This window comes from Erpetoichthys calabaricus, chromosome 3 (assembly GCF_900747795.2).
Source record: "Erpetoichthys calabaricus chromosome 3, fErpCal1.3, whole genome shotgun sequence".
In the NCBI taxonomy this organism is placed as follows: domain Eukaryota; kingdom Metazoa; phylum Chordata; class Cladistia; order Polypteriformes; family Polypteridae; genus Erpetoichthys; species Erpetoichthys calabaricus.
In genome coordinates, this window is record NC_041396.2 from 37600615 (window position 1) to 37624869 (window position 24255).

The 24255-nt window shown below is 40.3% G+C and overlaps 1 protein-coding gene across 2 annotated transcripts in view; it reads right to left on the reverse strand.

Annotated features, from left to right (window-relative positions):
- Nucleotides 1–5180: 5180 nt before the first annotated feature.
- LOC114647917 (solute carrier family 26 member 9-like) overlaps nt 5181–24255 on the reverse strand; it is an 81215-nt gene continuing 62140 nt past the window's right edge. For both annotated transcript variants that reach the window (XM_028796619.2, XM_051924813.1), the window contains 8 exons: nt 22980–23049; nt 22634–22726; nt 21668–21778; nt 17895–18140; nt 12090–12144; nt 11787–11932; nt 7034–7093; nt 5181–6388 (listed from right to left, as the gene is read on the reverse strand). In XM_028796619.2, the coding sequence (XP_028652452.1) occupies nt 6347–6388; nt 7034–7093; nt 11787–11932; nt 12090–12144; nt 17895–18140; nt 21668–21778; nt 22634–22726; nt 22980–23049 (823 nt within the window). In that variant the 3' untranslated portion in view covers nt 5181–6346. The remainder of the gene's footprint in view (nt 6389–7033; nt 7094–11786; nt 11933–12089; nt 12145–17894; nt 18141–21667; nt 21779–22633; nt 22727–22979; nt 23050–24255) is intronic.

Here is a 24255-nt window from a genome sequence, read left to right on the forward strand (position 1 = left end):
GTGATTATAGTGACGTTTTGATATATAAAACTTTCTGTTACACGTAATAACATTTTTGTTGTTGAAGAAGATTTGATGCTTTAGCTTCTTTTTAATGCTATGAGGGTTGCAGTGCCCAGGAAAAACCTGATAAATCTCCCTCTGGTGTCCCCTGAAGTACTTGTACCTAAGAGCAGAGTTTGGGGGTGGCAAGTGGGGTCACTGCCCCAGGCCCCGCGCCTAAGGGGGCCCCGCTTTTGAGGTCCACGTCTCCCATTCGAGTGGATTTGTCAAGTTATATTCTCCAATATATATATTTGAGATGCTTCTAAGAGGAACCCTTTTAAAATGCCACTTCAAAGTCAAATTGTGTATATGTACAGTACATCATTGAAAACATTCCATAGTCCAAATATTAATGCACGAAAACATGTATCGTTAATGATAACTGGCTGACATGACATCAACGTGATTTATGACTATGACATCCTGCATATCGAGACATATACTTGCAATTTGGGTACATTTCTAGAAGATTCCCTGCTAGCATGACACCGCATCGCATTTCATACTATCGTGGTATTGTCATGAATTATGAAGTGTACTTATTTAATAGGTTATATTGTTATATTTTGATAAAGTCCGCTTGTTATCTTGCAAAAGTTTACCTGAATACTGTAATGAGAAAATCCAGTGTATGTTAACATTATTTTTATTAAATTTGCGCGCATGTTTATACAGTCCACACATACCGGTAACAGCATGTGATTTAACTGGCCTGTAAGGTTTTGGTCAGCCCTGGGCCCCGCACATCCCTAAGGCAGCCTCTGCTTGTACCACATAGCCCTACAAAAAATGTAAAGTACTGCATCTTTCAGGCAGCTTCTTAAAGAAATTAAAACAGCATTGTTCCACCTTTCCCAGTCAGGAATGCCATGTAAGAGACTGGAGGGAAAGTACTAGCCATCCTTACCTTTAGAAAAGCAAGAGGCTCCCACTTTACTAACCCAATTGATCCTGAAGTTCTTTTGATTTTGGCCCACGGTCATTCATTCCTTTTTGGGTGTACCAAGATGAATTATTTTAAAGTACCCCACTACACCTGCAGGTCTTACCAGTTCTTGGCAGCACCTGACTTCTTGCACTTAGTGTGTGAAGTTCTTTGTCTATTATGTGCCATCCAATGGTCATTTACTGTATGCTCCTGGCAATACTCAACCCTTCACTCTCCATATACTGTACATCCATCAAGTTATGAACCTGATTATTTCAGTTCAGGGTTACAAGGACCATAACAAATCCCAGCATGCAGGAACCAACTATATACAGGACCCATCCATTGCAGGGCAACTCACCTACACACTCACGCTGACCCATGATGAACCAATTTACATTCACTTATGGAGAATGTGCAAACCTGACCTAGACAACAATGTCATTGAAACCTTAGTATCTAGATCAGTCAGTCAGTAGTGCAACTCACTGCTCCACACTGTGCATACACTCTGTGAAGTGATGGCAACTTAATCAAACCCTTACCCAGGAGGATACCAGGTCAGTTCTTGACTCTGACTTACTATGTGACCTTAAGCTTAACCTGCCAGTTCTGCAATCTTAAAAACATCTGTAATCAGTGGCAATGAATACTGACATCAAAAGACACCTTGGATAATAATAATAATAATAATAATAATAATAATAATAATAATAATAATAATAATAGGCTGAAAATACAACCCCAATTCCAAAAAAATTATAACAGTACAGAAAATGCTAATATAAGTGAAAAGAAGTGATTAATAATTCTATTTACCCTTCAACAACACATTATTTGACACCTTGTGAATTTAATTGTTGTTTCCTTTAATTAACACCCATGTCAAATCTGATAAATGTGACAAGCTCCACAAAACATGTGATTTTCAAATAATTACCAATGTGTAACATGACCATTTCCTTTAGTGACACTGAAGTTAATTGTTCAGGCGTTGAAGACACAAGTTAGTTAACTTTAGTAAGTATGCACTATGCAGGTCTGCAGCTGCCACCTTTGTAAAGCCTTAGCATTAGGAAGGACCCTTCTCAGCCCTCCCACAGTCTCTTAGTCCCATTTTCATTTAGCAGAAGTTACTGTAGCATTCGAAATAACTTGACCAGTTCTGCAACAGCTTCTGCCCCTCAGCTGTCCGGACTCTGAACTCTGTGCTACCCCACTCTCTTCAGATCTGCTCCTAGTAGTTTATTTATATGCAGTCTAATTGTAACTACTGTTGTTTTTTAATTATTAGTTGTTATTTATTTATGTATTACTATTTATTACAAATTATTATGATCTATTCACTTAACTATTATTTTTTTATCTATTATAGTATAGTGCAGTTCTTTACCTGTTTTGCACTTGTCCTGTGTTTATGAATATGTTGCACTGCAGTCCACATTTCATGCCACTATATGCTGCAATATGATTTATGGATGGTATGACAATAAAGCCACTTGTCTTGACTTGACTTGACTTGGACATTGACTTGACTTATTTCTGAATTAATGGTGCCCTCACCACACCATGACAGATGCTAACTTTTGGACCTGATGCTGATAACAACTGGGATGGCCTTCTTACTCTTTAATTTGAAGAACACAACTGTTGGTTTTATTTTATTGTGTCAAAGATGGAAATGTTGACTCGTCAGAGCAGAAAACATGATTTCACCCTGCTGCATTCATCTCAGATGAGACCAGAAAAGTCAGTGGCGTTTCTGGACAGTGTTGATGTATGGCTTCTGATTTGCATAGTAAAGCCTTAATGTGCATTTGTGAATATGGTGTTGACTGACAAAGGTGTACTGAAGTATTTCCGAGCCCATGTCATGATATCCTTTACAGACACATGACATTTTTAAAGTCAGTAACATCTGAGGGGTCAGAAATTACACACATGCTGAAGTGGTTTTAGGCCTTGCCCTTTATGCATTAAGATTTAATTATATTATACACAAATCCTAATGATTTGTCTTTGGGAAACACTGTTCTCAAAGTGCTGGATTATTCACCAGCACATTGTTGGCAAATTGGTGAGCTATGACCCATTCTTTCTCTTTAAGTACTGGGCCTTTTTTGGTGGCTCCTTATATGCTAGAAAATGATTGCCTCACCTATTTTGCATTCACTTGCTATTTCAACTTGTCACATTGTTATTAGTTCTAAACTACCCCATCCTAAGATGGGGAACAAGTTGTAGGCATCAGCTTGACAATAAGCACATACATTCACAAATAAAACATGAAATACCTTGTCTTTATAGTGTTTTTGTTTGAACACAACTCAAAGTAAATTTACAAATCATTCCTTTTGACATGACTCCTTTTTGGTTTCTATTAGCATTTTCCATACTTTCACAACTTTTTTTGGTATTGGAGTAATGTAGTACTGTATTTCACTGTGGTTAGCACTTCTGCTTCATAGTTAGAGAGAACTGAAAGACTGGTTTCTCTTTTGTGGTTAGTTCCTACCCTGTCTTTGATTCTGTGCAGATAGATTTAGGACTGTAAAATCACATATAATACAATTATAGGACAGATGTTATTGGTAATGTATCATTTGTTTTCTGCAGTTTTTACATTGCAGTTTCCAATCTTCATCTGAAACGAGCTAACTTTAAAAATCTGTTGTGATACAGAATTCAACAAGTTTGTCATTAGGACAAAATAAAAGCTTTCATTCTGTCTCAGTTTTGCTATTCCATAATAGGGAAGGACAGTACACACATACACACATTCACAACAGACAAATGTAGAACTGTTTAACAGCTTATATCATGCCATTGAACTAATGAAAATTAAAAAGGGTATTTGTATAAGGCCAGAAAAAAAATGTAGAAAAAATCAAATAGAACAAAATACTGTGAGGCACCACTTTGCCTTACTCAAGATTAAAATAAAATGCAGGAATTAGGCTTTAGCAACGAAAAAAACAGTTGAGCAGCTATTATGTTCTTTCACCAGCAGATGGCAGGCTTTCTTCATGCTCAAATTTACAGCACACTTAGATAGATAGATAGATAGATAGATAGATAGATAGATAGATAGATAGATAGATAGATAGATAGATAGATAGATAGATAGATAGATAGATAGATAGATAGATAGATTTGCCACTACAAACCATAATACATATTTGGGGGAGCTGACATGCATTTGTGGATCATTTAATTTAATTAATCACCGCCTTTACACATAAAACACGTTGTTTGGATGCATTCCATCCATTTATCTATTTCTGTAACAGTTTGGGGTACCACCGAACCCTGTGCCCCTGCTCTGGATAAGCAGATTTAGAAGATGGACAGATCAATGGATGTCATCGTTTAATGTGAGGCAGAGAGCATCCAGACTGGACATGGTGCCATAGCTTGGCACATTCACTCAACACATCCAAACTTATTGGGACAGATTAAAGTCACCAAACCACCTAATATGTACATTTTCAGGGTGTGGGAGAAAAGAAGAAGTACCCAATGAAAACCCATATAGAACCCATGTGAGAACTTCTGTCTTGTATGGTCGTATGAAATGCGCAGCTATTGTACCAGTCATGGTGCAGAAAAATAAACTTCAATATCTGTGCAGCATTTGATGAAAGGTTACTTATGAAAGTGGAAGTCATTCAGATAGCCTTACCAGGATGTTCATTTGCTGGGAAAGGGTGCATTTAACCTGTAGAATCAGGACATAAGCATAAATTGATAAAGAATCTCTTCCACAATTCTCAAGAAACGAGGAGTTAAACAAACACAATTAGAGTGAATGGTAGAAGTATACATCTGAGGATGTACAATGTGTAGCCTGTACATCATGTCCCCATACCCAATTGAGTTACATAGACAAACACCGAGGTTATCATATGACATTTTAATAGATGAAGTGTATTTTCAACATTTAATGAATCAGCATCCCATTCAGGCCTTACAGTTATTGTACCGTGGACAGGCTCCAGCTTAGTGTGACACTGACAAACAAAATACATTTAGAAAATGAATGAATGGCTTTCATAAGTGTGTGTGGGAGATCAAGTGCTACACAAAGAGAATAAAATCAAGAATCATTATTCTTGTGTGTTACCACGCTAAGCTTTTTAGAATTTTATCAATAGCAACAGATACTATTGGCACAGGCGGCACAGTAGTGAGAAGGCTAATCCTGCTACTGCGTCACATATCCAGCATCCCCAGTTTGCATACACTGCCCAGTGATTATCTGTGTGGAGTTTGCATGTTCTCCCTGTGCCTGTGTGGTTTTTACTTGCATGTGTCTGGTTAATTGGTTACTCTAAGTTGGCCCCAATTTGGTTTTGTGTATGGACTGCCAGGATAGTTTCTGCCTTACATGCTTTTCATGACATATTTTAGCCCATCATGTGGGAGTCCTGTCTTTGTTATTCATTGTTTTTTGGAATTATTTCACTACAATACCGTCTTGTTTTTTAGGTCTTTGTCAATCACGTCATTTTGTGTGCCTATCTTGTTGATGGCAGCAACATCTCAGTGGTAGTCAAGTGAAATGATGGCATCATGATGTATGATGTTGGCACATACGTATTATATAAGATGCCAATGTAAATGCATTATGTTTTTGTCTCTCTGTACTTTTGTCTCTAAAATCTTGTCAGCACAGAGACAAATATCACTGGACAATAAAGATTTTTTTGAGTGTATATTATAAATTGTGATCATTTTATTGCAATAACCTATTTCTGTGAATTCCCTTTATATTATACAGAAGTATACATTTCCAGTACAACAACTCCAACAGGAACATTCATGCTAATCAAAAGTAGTGGCACTGCTACTGGGAATGGAACTCAAATAAGTCCTCTTGTTTCAGCTGCAAATAGAACAGTCTTGCTAATCTGTCTCATTATATTAAAAGGAACTTAAGAGCAGAAAGGCATGTCACACAAACGACTTGTCAATGCAACAGTTTCCATACTTCTCACATTTGTTCAGTACGTTTATTAGAAGGAAGATGGCTAAAGGGACAGATGGAATGGTTGAAGAAGCAGTAGGTAATTTCCAACTTTTAGGAATCCCCTGGGAAGTGATGGGGGGCTAGGGGGAGTGGGTAGAAGGTACTCTGGGATGAAAGCATAATCAGCTCTTAACGCAAATGAACAACAAACAAATAATGAAGAGACTGGCCATATCCAGCCAAGAAAGACCATTGTGAGGATTTCTCCAGCTTTGCCATATGTCTGCTCAAGAGCTTCAGCTTGTCCATCAGTCCTCACTTCTATGTGTCAGATGCAGGGTGGCCTCCAAGTTCAGATTGGTCAGTTTTTCTCACGACCTAAACGTTGCTCTTTGCTGCTTCATTTAAATGTACTCACTCTTATCAAACATTGACCCAAACATTTCCTAGGGAAGCAAGAGACAGTGTTAGAAGGTAATCTTTTGTTTAAAGAGCCTCCTTAAAGATAGTTCTGCTTACTGTCATGCACATATTATTATTATTATAGTGGTATTCCAAGTAAATCCGAACAGCAAGTTTAATTTATGCCTAACTATCACACCACAAAACCACCAATTGTATATTAACACCCAAAAGTGTACAAATGGAATCAAAGTCGAGTTGGACTGATATTTTATACCAAAAATATCTTCATTTTCATCTTCATCTTCATCTTCATTTAAGAGATTTCATTCTCCTGTTCCCCACAGCTCCAATCTCCATCTTGTCTGCACCCACTCATACTTAGTCTCAGAAGTATCCTTGTGCTCTTGTTCTCATCTGCTCTTGAACCTGAGGGTTAAAGGCTGCTATGGGCTGGTCCTACCTACTTGCTAAAGATGTCATCCTGTTCCTGCTCTCTTCCTCAAAGAACCAATCTCAGTCCAATCTGCTCCTGAACTAAAACTAAGTTTCTTTCCATAGTTCCAATATGTACACTTTAAAGTGATAATTCAACAGTATATAATTTAATGTAACACAAGATATTTTTGTACAGCACAGCACGATAACAAGACTAATAATTGTTCATTGCAGTGGGCACACTCTCTTACCTCCTCAAGATCATGTACATTTAATTCCTCCATTTCTTGGTTATTCTCTCCGGAATTCTCCTAAGATGTAAAAACACACCCAATATTACTATTTCATTATTCATCACTTGAAAGAATCCAGAATCATCTGGCCTGTGGTCAAGCCTGGTGAAGATATTGAGCCAACTTAGCTATTAATTAAACAAATGAGCTTGATGGACTGAATGTTTCCTCCTCTTTGATTTGTTTTATGTTTTTATGTTTATGTTTTTATCACCCTCATCCAAATGGGATGCATTTACTGAAGGGAAGACCTTCTAGGTATGCAGCCACTTCTTTGACATTTCATCCTTCCTATCTGTAGTACTAGGGTGTTGTACCGTGTTAGCCATTATGAATGTAGAGAAAAGCCAAGCAAAATGACACCTTTTATTGGCTAACTAGAAAGATTACAATATGCAAGCTTTCGAGGCAACTCAGGCCCCTTCTTCAGGCAAGATGTAATCATTACATCTTGCCTGAAGAAGGGGCCTGAGTTGCCTCGAAAGCTTGCATATTGTAATCTTTCTAGTTAGCCAATAAAAGGTGTCATTTTGCTTGGCTTTTCTCTACATCCTTCCTATCCATATTTCAAATTTTCTTATGTAAGGGAAAATGTCTGTGAGCTTTTCTGTGTAACATAGATTATTTATGACAAACATTTCCAGTATGTCTACCTTGAAGATGATGAGATCATATGCCATCTCTCTATCCCATCCATTCACCAAAGGCTTTTAATCTACCCAGATATTAGAGCACCTTTTATATTATGGCAGACGCCCCTTTGACATTGGATCCGGGGGAGCAGCCATGTGATGCACACTACATCCCCCGGAACACTTGGTGGCAGCCCCCCTGGGTTGCATCAGGGCCACAATTGTGGAACACCAGAGCTCATCTCTGTTGGGCTCCATGGCCACTGCCAGGGGGAGCTGCACAACTTCCTGAGCCTGTGTGGTGGTAACTCAGCCACACCTGGAACTGCAGCCTAATTAGGCCAATTACCACCTGGAGCACTTCCGGGTGGGCTATAAAAGGAGAGTGCGGCCACTACTCAAGGCGCAAGAGTCGGGAGGAGGAGGACGAAGCTGCCTGGGAGGAGTAGATGAAGAAAAATATTTTTGATTTGTTTTGTGTGGTGCTTTGTGGGACTGTAATGTACTGTAGCTGAGGGACACAGGGAAGACGTGATTCCCACAGCGGAAGAAAATAAAATATTTTTGTTTTATTTTAAACGTGCCTCCGTTGTCAGTCTGTGTTGGGTCGGGTGCATATATAGCACCTTTCACAATATTCATACAAGATGCTGTGAAATGGTCTAACCTATTTCCTTAATTTTGGTTTGAAATATGCATTTTACAGCTGAAATGATCTCCACATTTACAAAGCCAAGCATATTTGTTTTTATTTGCCATTGCAAACTGAAGCTGTTTATATGTCTGATGCTCCCTCAAATCTGCTGCAATAACAGACGGCCACTGGAATAATTACAGGGGCCATTTATTTAACCTCTTTAGTGTTATGATTATTTTAAAACATAAGGTTTTTTTTTTTTTTCTAAAAGAAAAAATGTTGTTCAGCAGAAACATGTAAATACCAAAACATCAACATAAATCCATCCATCCATCCATTTTCTAACCCGCTGAAGCCGAACACAGGGGTCTGCTGGAGCCAATCCCAGCCAACACAGGGAACAAGGCAGGAAACAATCCTGGGCAGGGTGCTAACCCACCGCAGGACACACACAAACACACCCACACACTAGGGCCAATTTAGAATCGCCAATCCACCTAACCTGCATGTCTTTGGACTGTGGGAGGAAACCCACGCAGACACGGGGAGAACATGCAAACTCCACGCAGGGAGGACCCGGGAAGCGAACCCAGGTCTCCTAACTGCAAGGCAGCAGCGCTACCACCGCGCCACCGTGCCGCCCATATCAACATAAATACAGTAGATAAGTCTAATGTCCATTGCTGTACTGATGCAGGTTTAGTACACATCCTTCATGATGAGTTGCCAGCTCACAGCTGGATTTTGCAGTCAGGACTGTAGAAGTGTGTTTCTTTCTGCACTTTCTCTGTTTGTTCTGTTCCTTGCGCATGACAGGGTAGAATATCAGTGTCTGAACTGAATGATCGACTTGCCTGTTGTGTTACTGTAGGCTACCACAGTGTAAAGCATAGTGACTTCTTCATTTCTCCTCACACAAACATTGACAGCTGCTGCATTACAAACAGTGTCTAGGGTGTTAATATCTTCCTTGTCCTTCCACTTGATCGCAGTCATTTTACCTTTTTGCCACACTGAAGCTTCACGCAACCAAATTCACCAGGGATATCACAGCGGTTCGGTTGTAGAGCGCAGTATGAATTAGTTTCATGATCCGCATCAACGTTTGATGATCAGTTCACATTGCTATTATTATTGCTTGATTCAATTAATGCTTCAATTTTAGTTTGGTCTAAAAATGGCTTCACAACTTTTCACTTATACTTCATTGTGGTTTTATTGAGCTCCACCCCACTCATGGATATTAATAAGTGGCCATAAAGTGACAAAACGCATAGAAATAGTCTTTTTTTACAGTATGATGTTATTTTATCCACAAGATAGCAAGAGAAAACTGTCCTGAGAGTTATTCGTTCTTAACACCTCACATCAGATCATAACAGCTTTAAAAGAGAGACACTCAGCACTACCAGCTTTTACATAGAATTCTGAACCCAAGACACAATCAGGGATAAAGTCAAGGAGGTTAAATAGAAAATTCCTTAAGATCTTCTAAACCTCTGTAAGTATGACACCCATTATTCTAGCAGCAGCACAGGACTGAATGTTAAGAAGGGTACTACCTGACTATGGGGCACAAACTTATATAAATGCCAGAATATTCATACATTAAATAGACTTGTTTAATTGTAGTTAGGATATAGCGGGTTGGATAATGGTTGGATAACTATTTTCAAAATCCACTTTTACCATTATTGTACTGTGAGGAGCTGCAACTTATCCCAAGACCACTAAGTACAAGGCAGGAGCAATCCTTGGATAGAATGCCAGTCTATCATAGAGCACATTAAGACACACACACACTCATTTATATTTGGAAGAATAGAGTCCATAATGTCCTAGTACTGACATCATTATGGTGTGAGATGAAAATGGAGTGCATGGAGAGTACTACATTCTGAAATTGTTTGATGTACATGGTACATAAACGTCAGGCAAGGGAGAGTAATCTTCAGACCTTCATTCTGCTACTTTGTGGTGTTAAATAAGGAGACAGATACGTTCTTCAATTTTATATGCTCAAGAAAAAGAGTGTTTTTGAAACAGATAATGTCAATAATTTACCAAATAAGCATGAAATCTTGGAATGTGATTAATAGGAAGATATCTTCTAGTAGACTGACAAACAGCTTACAGTCTAGGACCAATGTTCCCTCTGATTTTTTCCATTGTTGAGTGGATGTGCTAATAACATATGTGCCGGAGTCCCCAGTCCTCCCTGAGGACTATAGAGTGCGATGAGGAATTACCACTACTTGGAGGAGCACTTTGAGCAGCGTGAAACTGCTGCATGGCAATTCAAAAGTGCTGCATGGCAGCAAGTACATAGGTACGAGACTGCCACTGTTTATATAATTTAGAAAAAAAGAAAAATGACTTACAATGCTTTTTCAATGCATATGTAGTCATTCATTCATTTTCAACCACTTATCTGAGACCAGTCTTAGCAGCGAGGCCCATACATCGCTTTCCCCAGCCACACTCAACTCATTCTGTGGGATCCTAAGACATTCCCAGACCATTTGGGAGATATAACCCTCCCAGCAGGCCCTGGGTTTTAGGAATGCCTGGACAACCTCAATTGGATCCTCTCAATAAGGTGGGTCAGTGGCTCTACTCCCGCATTTCTGCGCTTCTCACCCAATCTCTAAGGGAGAGCCCAACCACCCTGCAGAGTAAGCTCATTTCTGTCGCTCATTATTTTGGTCATTACCCAAAGCTCATGATCATCGGTGAGGGTGGAGACTTACTAACTTGATAGCTTTGCCTTCTAACTCAGCTCCTTCTTCACCACTACAGATTGGTATAACTGCTCTTGTCTCCCTATATATCTGTCAGTCTCACCAAAACCTTTCCCCTCACTTGTGAACAAGACCCTGAGGTAGTTAAACTCCTCACCTTCCACTTGGAGAGGACAGTCCACTTTTTTCCTACTGAGCAGTCACAGATTATTAGTAATGGCAGTCCCATGAAAAGAATATGCAATGGAGTACAAGTTAAGTATGTGCTAAAAAGTTTTATGTATAATAGTTACACACATTTTGCAGGTATTGCTTCTAATTATTTTTTTTCATCTGCATTATTCTCTGATCCTTCTGTTAAACAGTAGGGTAATCAAACAAATACACCCCATAACTTTGGACTGATATGCTGATGTCAGCATTTTGGGAAGTCCACATAAGTATAATTGGTGGAGGAGCTGCGATTGGGTTGGAAGTTGTGTGGAGTTTGTGGAGTATTAGCATCATCTAGGTTGTGGGCTAGCATGTAAGATAATCATTAATTTCTAATGCAGATTATAAATATTCACTGAGGTGTTAGTTTATTCTGGAGCAGTAGTAAAGTGTTCAAAGGGGAGTCCTGAAGAATTGTCATTGGGAGCAACTGAAAGCCTGCACTTCCTTACACTTCCTTGGCTTGATGAATTTTAGGCTTTTCTAACCTTGTCTAGAGTCTTCTGCTCCAACGTGTCACTCGATTCCTCCAAAGCCCAAAGTACAGCATCATGAACAGAGAGAAAGAGATGCTTTTTGTCAAGGCTACCATCCTTGAAGACACCCCCAGCATCTAGCTCTTCAAACACTTGAGCTGTATGGAAAGAAGAACGAGAGTGAAAATCCCAAATCCAAATGTTTGGAGTAAAATTTTTCTGCCTGTAGACTTGTTATCAGCATACCAGTTGTTATCTAACCCACCTCACAAAAGACAACCTTGCAGATTAATAACCAGGTTGAAAAATTCCTACCTTGAACATTCGCCAGGTATAGTTTTATTCCAACCTTCTGATAACAGGAGGTCATCTGTCAAGGGGAGAAACACGCTCTCAAGAAGGGAAGCAATGTACAATCCCAAATATGTCCTCTGTGTCCATTCCCTCCCACTCATTAGGTTTACTGAAATAAATGATCCCCTTTAACACCTTTCAACAAATTTTTTCCTAAAAGTTTAAAATAGACCTTTAACTGCTTCCATTCTAATGATGTTCAGACACCTGCTGAAGACAAACCACTTCACAAAGCCCCCTGGATTGTCATTAGGCATTCTATTTCTCTGATCTCCTCTTGTGCTGATCCTCACTGCCACCACCTACTGTGCTTTTGCTATGGTACTAGTTTTTATCTTGTCTTGGGATGAGCTCTACTGCTAAGCATGATGAGTTCTGCTTTAATGTTTTCTTCTATATTCCTTGCACTTCCTTAACAAATCAATTTCTACATACTGGTTTTTTTTCTTTTTTTGAAAATCACCACAGGTCAAGTATCCTCCTAAATCAATAAATAGCATAAGGAGAAGGTAACACATGTCATTGCTTGATAATTTTGATTTCCCCATGGTAGGAAGATGTTTCATAAAAGAGTACTACTTTTTATTATTATTACATGATTTTATTCAACTTGCCCTCTCTGTCTCTCTGGGTCAAATTATGGAATCAATTTTTTACCCACTTCTACCAAACCGATTTCCTTCAAACTTTGCACGACAATGCAATATTTCAACAGTTCTGATCCGGAATCTGTATGCTAATTATATTAAATTTAAATTTCTCATTTTCTTATATTATACTTTTAGCAATTACACACATGCATATATATATATATATATATATATATATATATATATATATATATATATATATATGTATGTATATATATATAGTGGCTGGTGATCCTGCCTAGTCGAGACACCTGAAAGGACCTTGTTCTGCATTGGGGCCTTGGGATCAGAGCTTAGGAGCTCAACCCTGTTGGGGCCCGTGGCCACCACCAGTGGGCGTCCGGATGATTACAGAGCCATGGATTGCAGCACTTCCGCTACACCCGGAAGTGCTGGCAGAAGTGAATCCAGGCACACCCGGAGTGTGTCCGGGTGCTCATGTAGCACTTTCGCCACACCAGGAAGTACTGCTGGAAGAGCATTACGGAGCACCTGCAGCATATCCAGGACAGTATAAAAGAGGCCACTTCAGTCCATTAAGTGAACCGGAATCGGGTGGAAGAGGACGGAGCTTATGAGGAGAGTAGTAGAGGCGGCGGAAGAAGACTTGAGAGAAAAGAAGGGACTGAGTAATTGTGTCTGTTTTATGCATTGTGTGGTGCTGTGAAAAAAAATAACAAATGTGTGTTTTTGGGACTTCTGAGTCTGCGTGTCTGTCTGTCTCAAGTCTGATCTTCCACTATATTTATATATATATATATATATATATATATATATATATATATATATATATATATATATATATATATTGTCACAAAAATGACCATAAGACGCTGAGAAGGTTTGGGGCAGCCACCTGTATAATTTTTCCCGGCTGCAAAATTGAGTCCAAAGAACAGACATGTTCACACCACTGAGTCCAAAACAGAACTCACTAACTGGAAGCAAGATGGCGGCTTTAAAGGTCAATGGATAAAGTGATGTCATCAGGACTGGAACCGGAAGTGATGTTGTTGGCTGCCCCTGAGCCGGGCTGGATTTTCCTAGAGTGGTCTGTAAAAGATCGAGAGGGAGAATTAGTGCATTTCGCCACCCCCTGGTCTGGCGTGGAATTACATGTACTCAAGCCCTTTAGTTGTCTCCTAAACACGCGTGTGTGACAGGGCCCCCACCTCAGCCCAGACCCGTCAGGTCGGGCGTCCTGCACCGAGAGGTCGTGAATGCGGGAGAGAGCATCGGCATTGGTGTGGAGAAAACTTTTCCGATGAAGGAGCGAGAACTTATAAAGTTGCAGATCAAGGAACCACCTAGTAACTCTAGGGTTGGACTCCTTATGCAAGGCTATCCACTATAAAGGTGCATGGTCCTTGACAAGTGTAAACTCCTGACCCAAGAGGTAGTACCTCAATTGTGTAATCGCCCACTTAATCGCAAATGCCTCTCTTTCCACCACCGCATACCTGGTCTCCCGATCCAGCAGTTTCCAGCTCAGGAACATGATGGGGTGTTCAACACCATCGCTACTTTGGCTCAGCACTGCCCCTAGGACTGTGTCTGAAGCATCCGTCTGGAGGATAAAAGGAAGCAAAAAGTCCGGTGCTTTCAAAACAGGTGCCGATGTTAGGACCCTTTATAAGTCACTGAATGCAGCTTCCGTCATATCGGTCCATACCATAATGTTGGGAGCCCTCTTCTTTGTTAAATCACTCAAGGGCACAGCTCTCTCCAAAAAGCGTGGTACAAACTGGCGGTAGTACCCGGCTAAACTGAGAAATGCTTGGACCTGCCGCTTGGTTCACGGAAGGGGCCATTTAAAAATGGCATCTATATTAGAGCACTGTGGCTTCACAGTACCACGACCCACCAGGTAACCCAAATATTTGACTTCTTTCAATCCAAAAAAACATTTTCTTGGATTGATTCGAAGACCAGCTTCACCCAGCGTCCGTAATACCACTCGGAACGTGCTCTTGGTGTTCCTTCCAAGTGCTGGAATAGATGACGACATCATCCAGGTAGGCAACACTGTTATGGGGGTAGAGCACTTTGTCCACCAGACGCTGGAAAGTCGCAGGAGCCCCATATAACCCGAATGGAAGGACACAATATTGCCAGGGCCCACTAGGGGTGCTAAACATGGTTTTAACCTTTGCGGAGTCCATTAAAGGAACCTGCCAGTACCCCTTGGTAATGTCAAGTGTGGTCAGATATTCAGCCTGTCCAAGCCTCTCAAGGAGGTCATCCATTCAAAGCATCAGATAAGCATCAAACTGTGAGACCCGATTAAGCCAAAAGAAGTCATTGCAAAACCTCCAACTCCCGTCGGGCTTAGAAACCAAAACTATTGGACTGGACCAGGGACTATAACTTTCTTCTATGACTCCTAGGTCCAGCATGCACTTGATTTCCAGTTCCACTTCAACCTTCTTTGCCTCAGGAAGATGATAGGAGCGATCTCGGACTATAACCACTATACAATATCGTGGGCAATCAGAGAGGTCCATCCGGGGTTTTCGTCTACCACCTCTGGGACAGATGAGATAACTTCTTCGAGCTCTCGCCTCTGTCGAGTATTCAAGTTAGAGCCAAATTTAAAAAGTGTGTTGGTCTGAGTAAAGAATGAGCGGGTCTGGCCGGGGGGGGGGATCAGGGACCCTTTCCTTCCACGGTTTCAGCAGATTCATGTGATATATCCGCTCCGCTGTTTCACCAAATAGTCGACGAGCCCTTTCCTCTCCTTAACTTCATATGGTCCTTACCAATGGGCAAGTAGTTTAGAGTTAGAAGGTGGGAACCAACACCGTGACCCAATCTCCTGGTTGGAATTCCCGAAGCGTCGTACCACGGTCATAATAGCGGGCCTGTGCTGCTTGTGCCTCCTCCATGTGACTTTTAAATATGGGTCGAATTTTCTCAAATCTATCACGTAACTGTGCGATATACTCCAAAATATTAGTCGACGGAAGAGCCTGTCCTTCCCAACCTTCTTTTAAAATGTCCAATATGCCCCGGGGTTGTCGTTCATATAATAATTCAAAGGGTGAGAACCCCGTTGAGGCTTGAGGGACTTCCCTGTAGGCAAAGAGTACAAGGGGGAGGAGTTAATCCCATTTCCTTCCATCCCCGCTGACCACCTTGTGGAGCATCTGTTTGAGAGTCTGATTAAACCTCTCCACCAGACCATTGGTTTGAGGATGATACACCGTGGTCTTCAAGTCCTTTATTTTAAGTAATTTAGCTGTTTACCTGATAGTCTTTGAGGTAAACAGTGTCCCTTGGTCCATAAGGACTTCTTTAGGAATGCTAACTCGCGCAAAGACCCCTACTAGTTCCCGTGCAATGGCTTTAGAATTAGCTGAGCGCAACAGAACAGCTTCTGGATACCAGGTCGCATAATCCACGAGGACTAATATATATTTATGACCTCGGGCTGAGGGTTCCAGGAGTCCCACTATATTGACCCCTATTCTTTCGAACGGGACATCAATCAAGGGAAGAGGAACAAGAGGAGCATGGTCCCTCCTAGGAATTTGCCGCAGCTAACGCTCCGGACAAGAGATACAGAAGCGGCGAACCTCTTGTCACGCATGCGTGTTTAGGGGACAACCAAAGGGCCTGAAAAAATGTAGTTCCACGCCGGACCAGGGGGTGGCGAAGTGCGAAGATTCTCTCTCTCAATTCCAAACAGACCATTCTCGGGACATCCTGCCCTGTTTTGGGGTAGCCAATGACATCACTTCCCCCGTGAGGGTTTAAAAGCCTCCATCTTAAAGATGATACTCAGTTCTGTTTTGGACTCAGTTATGTGAACATGTCTTTGTCTCTTGACAGATTTTGCAGCCGGGAAATATTATACGGGTGTTTTTAGCCAACGCACATATATATGAATTAGTGGTGTTGGTGAAGTGGTTAGCGTGTTGGACTTTTGTTTAAATGGTCGAAGGTTCACGACCAATGTAGACAAATTTATTAAAAAAAATAATTTTGATTAATTGATATGGAAATTTTGTCAAATTACTTAATATGACAGTTAAGCAGCATTGGTCAAGTGGCTAGTGTGTTGGGCGTTGAATCAAATGTTCAAAGGTTCGAGATCAATGTACACAAATTATTTTTTTTTTTAAATGTAACAATTTTTCATCATTTATATACAAATTTGGCAAAATACTCCTTTCAGTGATTTGGCAATATTGGCTCAGTGGATAAAGTGTTGGGCTTTTTTAAGAAAGACTGGAGGTTTGATTGTCCCATAGACAAACGCACATTTCCAGTAATTCACACGTCTTAAGGTTTCACCGTGGTTAGGATTTTCCGAAATGAGAAATGAACAGGAATGAATGTTACATTTCACTTTAAGATCGTAGATTTGATTCCGCTTTGTCACTAATGTCATTTCTGTCAAATCACCTTCCCACCCAAGTCAAGGTTTTTGTAACATGCTGAGCACTGTGTGGCATTAGGGTGGCTAAAAATATATAAAAAAAAAGATTTTTAAGTGTCACAATGTTTTTCAAAAATGCACTAAGATTTAGTCATATGTGACTAAAAATAAAATCATGCGACGCCCATAAAAGAATTAATTTAATTCAATTAAAATGCATAGATTCATTAAATGATTTTAAGAAAACTCTTACAATTTGAAATTTTCTCCAGTTATAACCACAAATCTACATACTTTAATCAACTTTTATATGATGTGTCATTTTCTTTCCTTAGTTAAGCTGGTTAGAAATTTCACTTTAATGAATCTATTCATTTTAATTGAATTAAATATATTCTTTTATGGGTGCTCTACAATTTTATTTTTAGTCAGATTGTCACACAGTCACACAGAGTATAATATTGATTTTATGTATAAAGTCTTAGACAAGCAATAGGTTAATCGTGTTTGTCAAGCAATGATGGGCTTATTTTTAAGATTCTAAAGCTTTTTTTGCTAACTCTTGTACTAACATCCTTTCTCATTGGCAACAAATGAGTATGAAATTCACCTGCAGATTATGGGGAGTTGGAGGAAAACAATCTTGACCTTCACATGATTTTCTTGTCAATCCTTCCAATTCTTCAGATGTATCACTGGTAAAACTGAAATATGAATTAACTAAATGTTTCCTACCTGAGTGAGAGTCTTTATGCCCATGAGGTCAACAAAGCAGACTCCAGCTAGGTCCAGGATCAGGGTGTGAAATGGAGGGGCAGGGGGCTTTACTGCTGGCTCTGTAAATGAGGGAATGCTGTCCAGGTCCACAACACTGTTGCTGTTGAAGTTGACATAAGAAAAGTTGCTGCTGCTGGCCTCCAAGTTATTGTTAGAGTCAATGGTTGGGTCAAAGTCGGTTTTGAGCTCCTGCATGGACACTGCCTAGGTGGAACGAGAGGGCATTATTTGTGTATGAAGCAGCTCAACACAACATACCTCTGCACTGTCATGATGTTTTAATTACTCTTTCTGGTGTGGAGGGTGGCTGCTCACATTTAACGACTACACTTCCGTTTACTTCATAAATAAGATGCTCTCCTGGGAAGGATCATATTTATCAGCCCCTGTACATATCTTAACTTCAGCTGAAAAGGTGCTGAGGCAAACCTCTTCCTGACTCTATTCTTGTCACATTTAAATCAAATCACTCTATTTACATCAATATTAAAGAGGTTCCATCTAGTTAAAGATAGTCTCATCTGGCCTCTTCTTCTCATTTTAACCTGACGCTCTTAGTACTTTCATGTATATGCTAACAGCATCACCCTTTTCAGGGTGTCTGCAGTTCTTTTAAAAATTATATTAGAGAAAAGCCAAGCAAAATGACACCTTTTATTGGCTAACTAAAAAGATTACAATATGCAAGATTTTGAGGCAACTCAGGCCCCTTCTTCAGGCAAGATGTAATGATTACATCTTGCCTGAAGAAGGGGCCTGAGTTGCCTCGAAAGCTTGCAAATTGTAATCTTTTTAGTTAGCCAATAAAAGGTGTCATTTTGCTTGGCTTTTCTCTACATTCATAATGGCTAACACGGTACAACACCCTAGTACTAAAAATTATATTGTAACAGTTAAGCCAACTGTCATTTACTTGATGAAGCTCCACTTCTGGATGTATTTGTTCTGCTGCTTTTCCCTAAAGTCCTTTTTATGTATGAATTGCTGTTCCCTTGGTGTCTCTTTATTCCAGTGTGATGCCAATTAGAATAGCCACCTGAGGCTCTGTTATTTAAAGCTCAGGGATCCCTTCAGTTCTTCACCATGGTATTGTTATGTTGGTGCATGTTTGCTTACTGTGCCTGAATCCATCCTCTTCAGGCAAATATTTAACTTTGCTATTACTTCCTGGGTCCCTGGGTAATTAAGTATTATGGTCATGATTTAGATTTTAACTTTTCATTATGCTGTGTTTTAGCCAGGGTTCCTCCCCTGGCTTATGTTGAATTACTGTAATTTTATTCTGTCCTTTTATTAGTTGTCTAATTATATAAATTTCTGTTAATTTCATTTAATTTATTTTGAAGTTTTTATATGTGTAATTATGTTCTACTATGTTCCTTTCACCTTTTGGGTGGATCTCCAAGAGGCGGAGCCACTATCACCTTACCACTAAGGATCCGACCCCAGCCTTTAAAGGCAGCTTGGGAAATTGAGTTCTTTAGGATTCATTGTGTGCCCTTTGGAGGAGTTTAGAGTATTCTGTGCCGTGAATATTACTTTTATTTTGCTTTGTTGAATTTCAGAATATGGCTTTTGTCTGTGGTCTGAGTTTTGGATTTGTATTGGAACTTGCTTGCAGTAGATGGCCGTTTTATGCAAATAATTCTTGATTCTTTCAGATTGATTGTGAGTTTTTTTATTTTCATATTTTTGTGAATAAATCCTTCTTTTAATAAAGACTGGTTTGTTGCCCTACTCTTTACAAGCCAGGGGTTTATGGTTATTTCCTCTCTTGTGGGGCTTTTTTGATATTTTGGAACATTTCTGTGTATTTTGAACTTTAAACGCCTTTTCCCATTTTTGGGGCTTGGACAGCACTAAATAATGCCTGTGGGGTTGGCAGGTCAGGCTGCTTTTGGTGAAACCTTTTCTGGGCAACCTAGGGAGGGCCCTTGCTTGTTTATAGGTGGTTTTGAAGGCTTCAGCCCCATTTCACAATACTCCTGACTTCAAATCCTAACAGTTTGAGAGTTTAGGATTTTTCCATTAAGATATATTTGTTTGAGCTATTCTTTGGCTTATGTTTTTGTATTATTTGCTGGATGGAAGCTTATTGTAGACATTTGAATTTTGCTTTTGCTATCTTACTTTGTTTTTTATTTCCTTTAAATCAGTTCTTCTTAAACATTTTTTTTTCATGACCCAATTTTGCCCTTCTTAGTGCCTTCAGGACACAGTTTGTCACAATAGCTGTCGACAGTCATAGCAGGACTATGTCCCTTGACGCCGTCGACAGTCATACCAGGTGGGGTGAAGTTTCCCCCTTGGAGTAATAGCAGAGCAATATCACAAAATTGAGTGAAACACTTTCCAAACCACATGCAACACTTTTCCATCTAATACAACATTGAGTCCTGACCCTGTGTGACCCAAAAGATAGTAACCCAGTAGTTTAAGAAACTATATTTTAAATCCAGCCTATTCAAATGGAGGTCCGGGGGCCACATGGAGCCAAGGAGTAGCCTCCAAATGGTCCATCCTATGGTCCCTCCATTAAATTTTCAGGAAAATATTTAGCAAACAATGTAACACAAGGTTAAACAAACAGACCATATTTGCTGCTAAAACCTTTGGCGAATTTTGCAACTCATTACTATGGAGGATCTCCTCCTACTTATCATAATCTCCATTTGTTTTGGACTAGTTTGATGTGTTTGGCAATTTCTTTACTCATCTGATTTTTATTATTTTATTTTTAATTACATTTTTTATATTCTCTTGAGGGCGGCACGGTGGCGCAGTGGGTAGCGCTGCTGCCTCGCAGTTGGGACACCTGGGGACCTGGGTTCGATTCCCGGGTCCTCCCTGTGTGGAGTTTGCATGTTCTCCCCGTGTCTGCGTGGGTTTCCTCCGGGCGCTCCGGTTTCCTCCCACAGTCCAAAGACATGCAGGTTAGGTGGATTGGCGATTCTAAATTGGCCCTAGTGTGTGCTTGGTGTGTGGGTGTGTTTGTGTGTGTCCTGCGGTGGGTTGGCACCCTGCCCAGGATTGGTTCCCTGCCTTGTGCCCTGTGTTGGCTGGGATTGGCTCCAGCAGACCCCCGTGACCCTGTGTTCGGATTCAGCGGGTTGGAAAATGGATGGATGGATGGATGGATATTCTCTTGATCAGGGTTTGATGATGTTATGAAATGTTCTATTGCAATGGTTGCTATGGATGGTTCAAGTTAGCGATGCTGCAATGGACACTAATGGACAATAAAGTATTTACAGATGAGGAATCTCTTGACCATGATTCTTGTCTTATCCTTATTGCAAAAATGTTCACAATTGTTTGACCCTCACTTTTGGATTTGATTTCTCATTTACTGTATGTCCTCAACCGCTTTCACTTTGATAAAATTAAAAATAATTGCAAGAAAGTATTCTAGTAGTTAAACGGTCATTATTTCTGTTGTATTTAAAACACGTTCACCCCAGTTCTTTTTTTGTCACTTTTATTTATCTTTCTACTGTCATATCTTATTACATTTGGAGTTCTCACTGCTGCCCATTTCTGATTTCACCCACCAGTTTCTGTTCCTCCTTCCTTGTCTTAACTGCCTAATTCATTTTTCGCTTATCTGCTTACATTAGCAGATTCCTTTGAGTTTATTATATCAAGAAGTTCCCTACATGTTTAAGTTCCCCCAATGCCTAACACATAGGGGATCTCCAGCAGTCTCTGCTTTAGTCACACTAACAAATTACCTGTTGCTTTGAGTTTTTCAAAGATCTGCGTTTGGTATTGCTCTTCATTTCCTTCTCTTTTTTGAAGAACTTCTTGTTCTCGATCAACATTTTCCCAGGGTCCAGTCCAGTCTGTAAATATCAAATATCATGTGCACATCAGGAATGATCTTTACAGTGGACTAAACCCAAAAGAAATACAATACTGGAGGGGTTATGTTTGTCTTAATAATAACAATACTAACAATTCTTTACATTTATGTTGCGCCGTCTACCAACTCAAAGTGCTTTTACATACTGAATGGGGAGCCACTTCAACCACCACTAATGTGCAGTATCCACCTTGATGCGTCGAGAGCCATTTTGCACCAGTACACTCACCACACATTAGCTGTGAAGGTGCTGGTGGTGGTGAAATGACGAGAAAGAGATGGACAATTAGAGACAGTGGATGATTAGGGGGCCACTATCACCAGGCTGAGGTGGGCAATTTAGCCAAGACATCGGGATACACCCTACTCTTTTCAAAGGATGTCTAAGGATCTTTAATGACTGCAGAGAGTTTGGACCTTGGTTTTACATTTACTGTATATCTGAAGAACGTCATCATATTTGCAACTGAGTGTCCCTGTCACTTCACTGGGACACTGGGATCCACATTCAGACAACTTGGTAAGCACCCCTGCTATCCTCACCAACACCTCTTCCAGCAGCAGCCTAAGTTTTTCCTGGTTAGTCTCCTATCCAAGTATTGGCCAGGCCCGAACATACTTAGCTTCAGGTGGATTACCTTTTCTGAAGTGAGGAAATAACCCTTTATTTTTGGCTACAGTAAATGTCAGAGGTGTTGCCTCTTTTCCTATAGCTACTAACCTGCAATGTATCTCCAATAACCAGTAGTAAATGGAATTCAGTACACCAGCATAGCCCAATTCTCTTTCTCTTACCTTGGCCATAATCCTCATCTGACACCTTTCTTTCTCTCACCTTGTTAATGACCTTCTGCCGAAAAATGTCTGCATTTGCAAAGTAAATCGGAGAGCAGTAGGTGACAATTTTGATTCCATTCAATTCTTGAACCTGATTAGTAAATTCAGAAAATAAACAAGTTTAACATAATGAACAGTGAGTCACATTAATGGTGGTACTTCTGCCTGTAACTGCATGGTTTTCGGCTGTTATCCTGGTCTGACTACAAACAATTCATTGTTCATTAAAAATACAGATAAAAATCACCCAGGTTACATTACAGAAAAGCCCCGGTGAAACCACGAAAAAGCATAAACAATCAGAAGAGAATAGAAAATGAAAAGTAAACATGTAACACACATACCTGGCTGTACACTTTGGGATTCTTGTAAAGGTCTGTGCCTAGAACTTGACCAACAGCAGAGCCATTTCGACTGAAAAGAACAGAACAAGACAGTCTTGAGCTTTGCGGCAGTATCCAGAGTGTGGGATAGACAGCCATATACGAGGTGAGACACAAAAATAACCGGACTGGGCTTGGGGCTTTCCTGGAAAACCGTCTGGAGGTTGGCTGCACGTGAATCATAGAACTATATCCCCTCCTGCACGCCCTCTCAAACCGCTGACCGGCTACATATATCCTGTGACTAGCCCAGTCAGTATTTGCACAACAATTGCTACACGAGTTGCCGCGATAATGTCGGGTGAAAAAATCGAACAGCGAATCAACATAAAATTTGTCGCAAGTTTTTTCTTTTTCCATAAAGCAGTTTTTGTCTGACAAAAACATTCCTGTCCTCAATCATCCTCACTATTCTCCCGATTTAGCCCGCTGTGATTTTTACTTGTTCCCGAAAATCAAAAGTGACCTGAAGAGAACACATTTTTCTTCAATGGATGAAGTGAAGACAAAAACGGCAAGCCTCAAGCAAGAAGATTTCCAGCACTGTTTCAATCAATGGAAGATATGTATGGAGCGGTGTAGAGATCGGGAGGGGGAGTATATAGATGGTGACAATGTTTAGAATGCTGTAATTCATCAATAAATATATTTTTTTTACCAATCTGTTTTTTTTGTGTGTCACCTCGTAGTCATAGAATGTGCTGAATTTGCTTGTCATGCACTGTTGTGTGGACAGGTTCTGTCATGTAATCTCTGCTTAGTTGAATCAATAGGGTTGATTATAAACTTAAATATTGTTAGCAATGATTGATAGCTTAGATGAGGTATAAGAAGTATCAATAAAGGAACATAAAAACCCCAAGTCCTTATCATTAGTGTGTGTTTGCATTCTGCTAATCAGCCTCTTTATCAGCGTTGATGATTTGGGTTCCTTTACAAGCATCGGTGGCTTTACCATTTAGGCAAACTAGGTGGTCACCTAGGGTGGAAAAATTTGGAGGGTGGCATTTCTTTACACTGTCCAACTGCTTACTAACCCTATTATATGTTTTTATATTATTTAAGCTGTGGCACGCGGCTGGGGGTGGTACCCAGCCAGGACGCCCAAAAGGACCGGAGAAGGGCTTACACCTTCTCCAGACCACGAGGGGGCGACCGCCCTGGTGGCTTTGGGGACCATGGGTACAGAGCTTTGAAGCTCAGCCCTGTAGGGGCCCGTGGTCACCGCCAGGGGGCA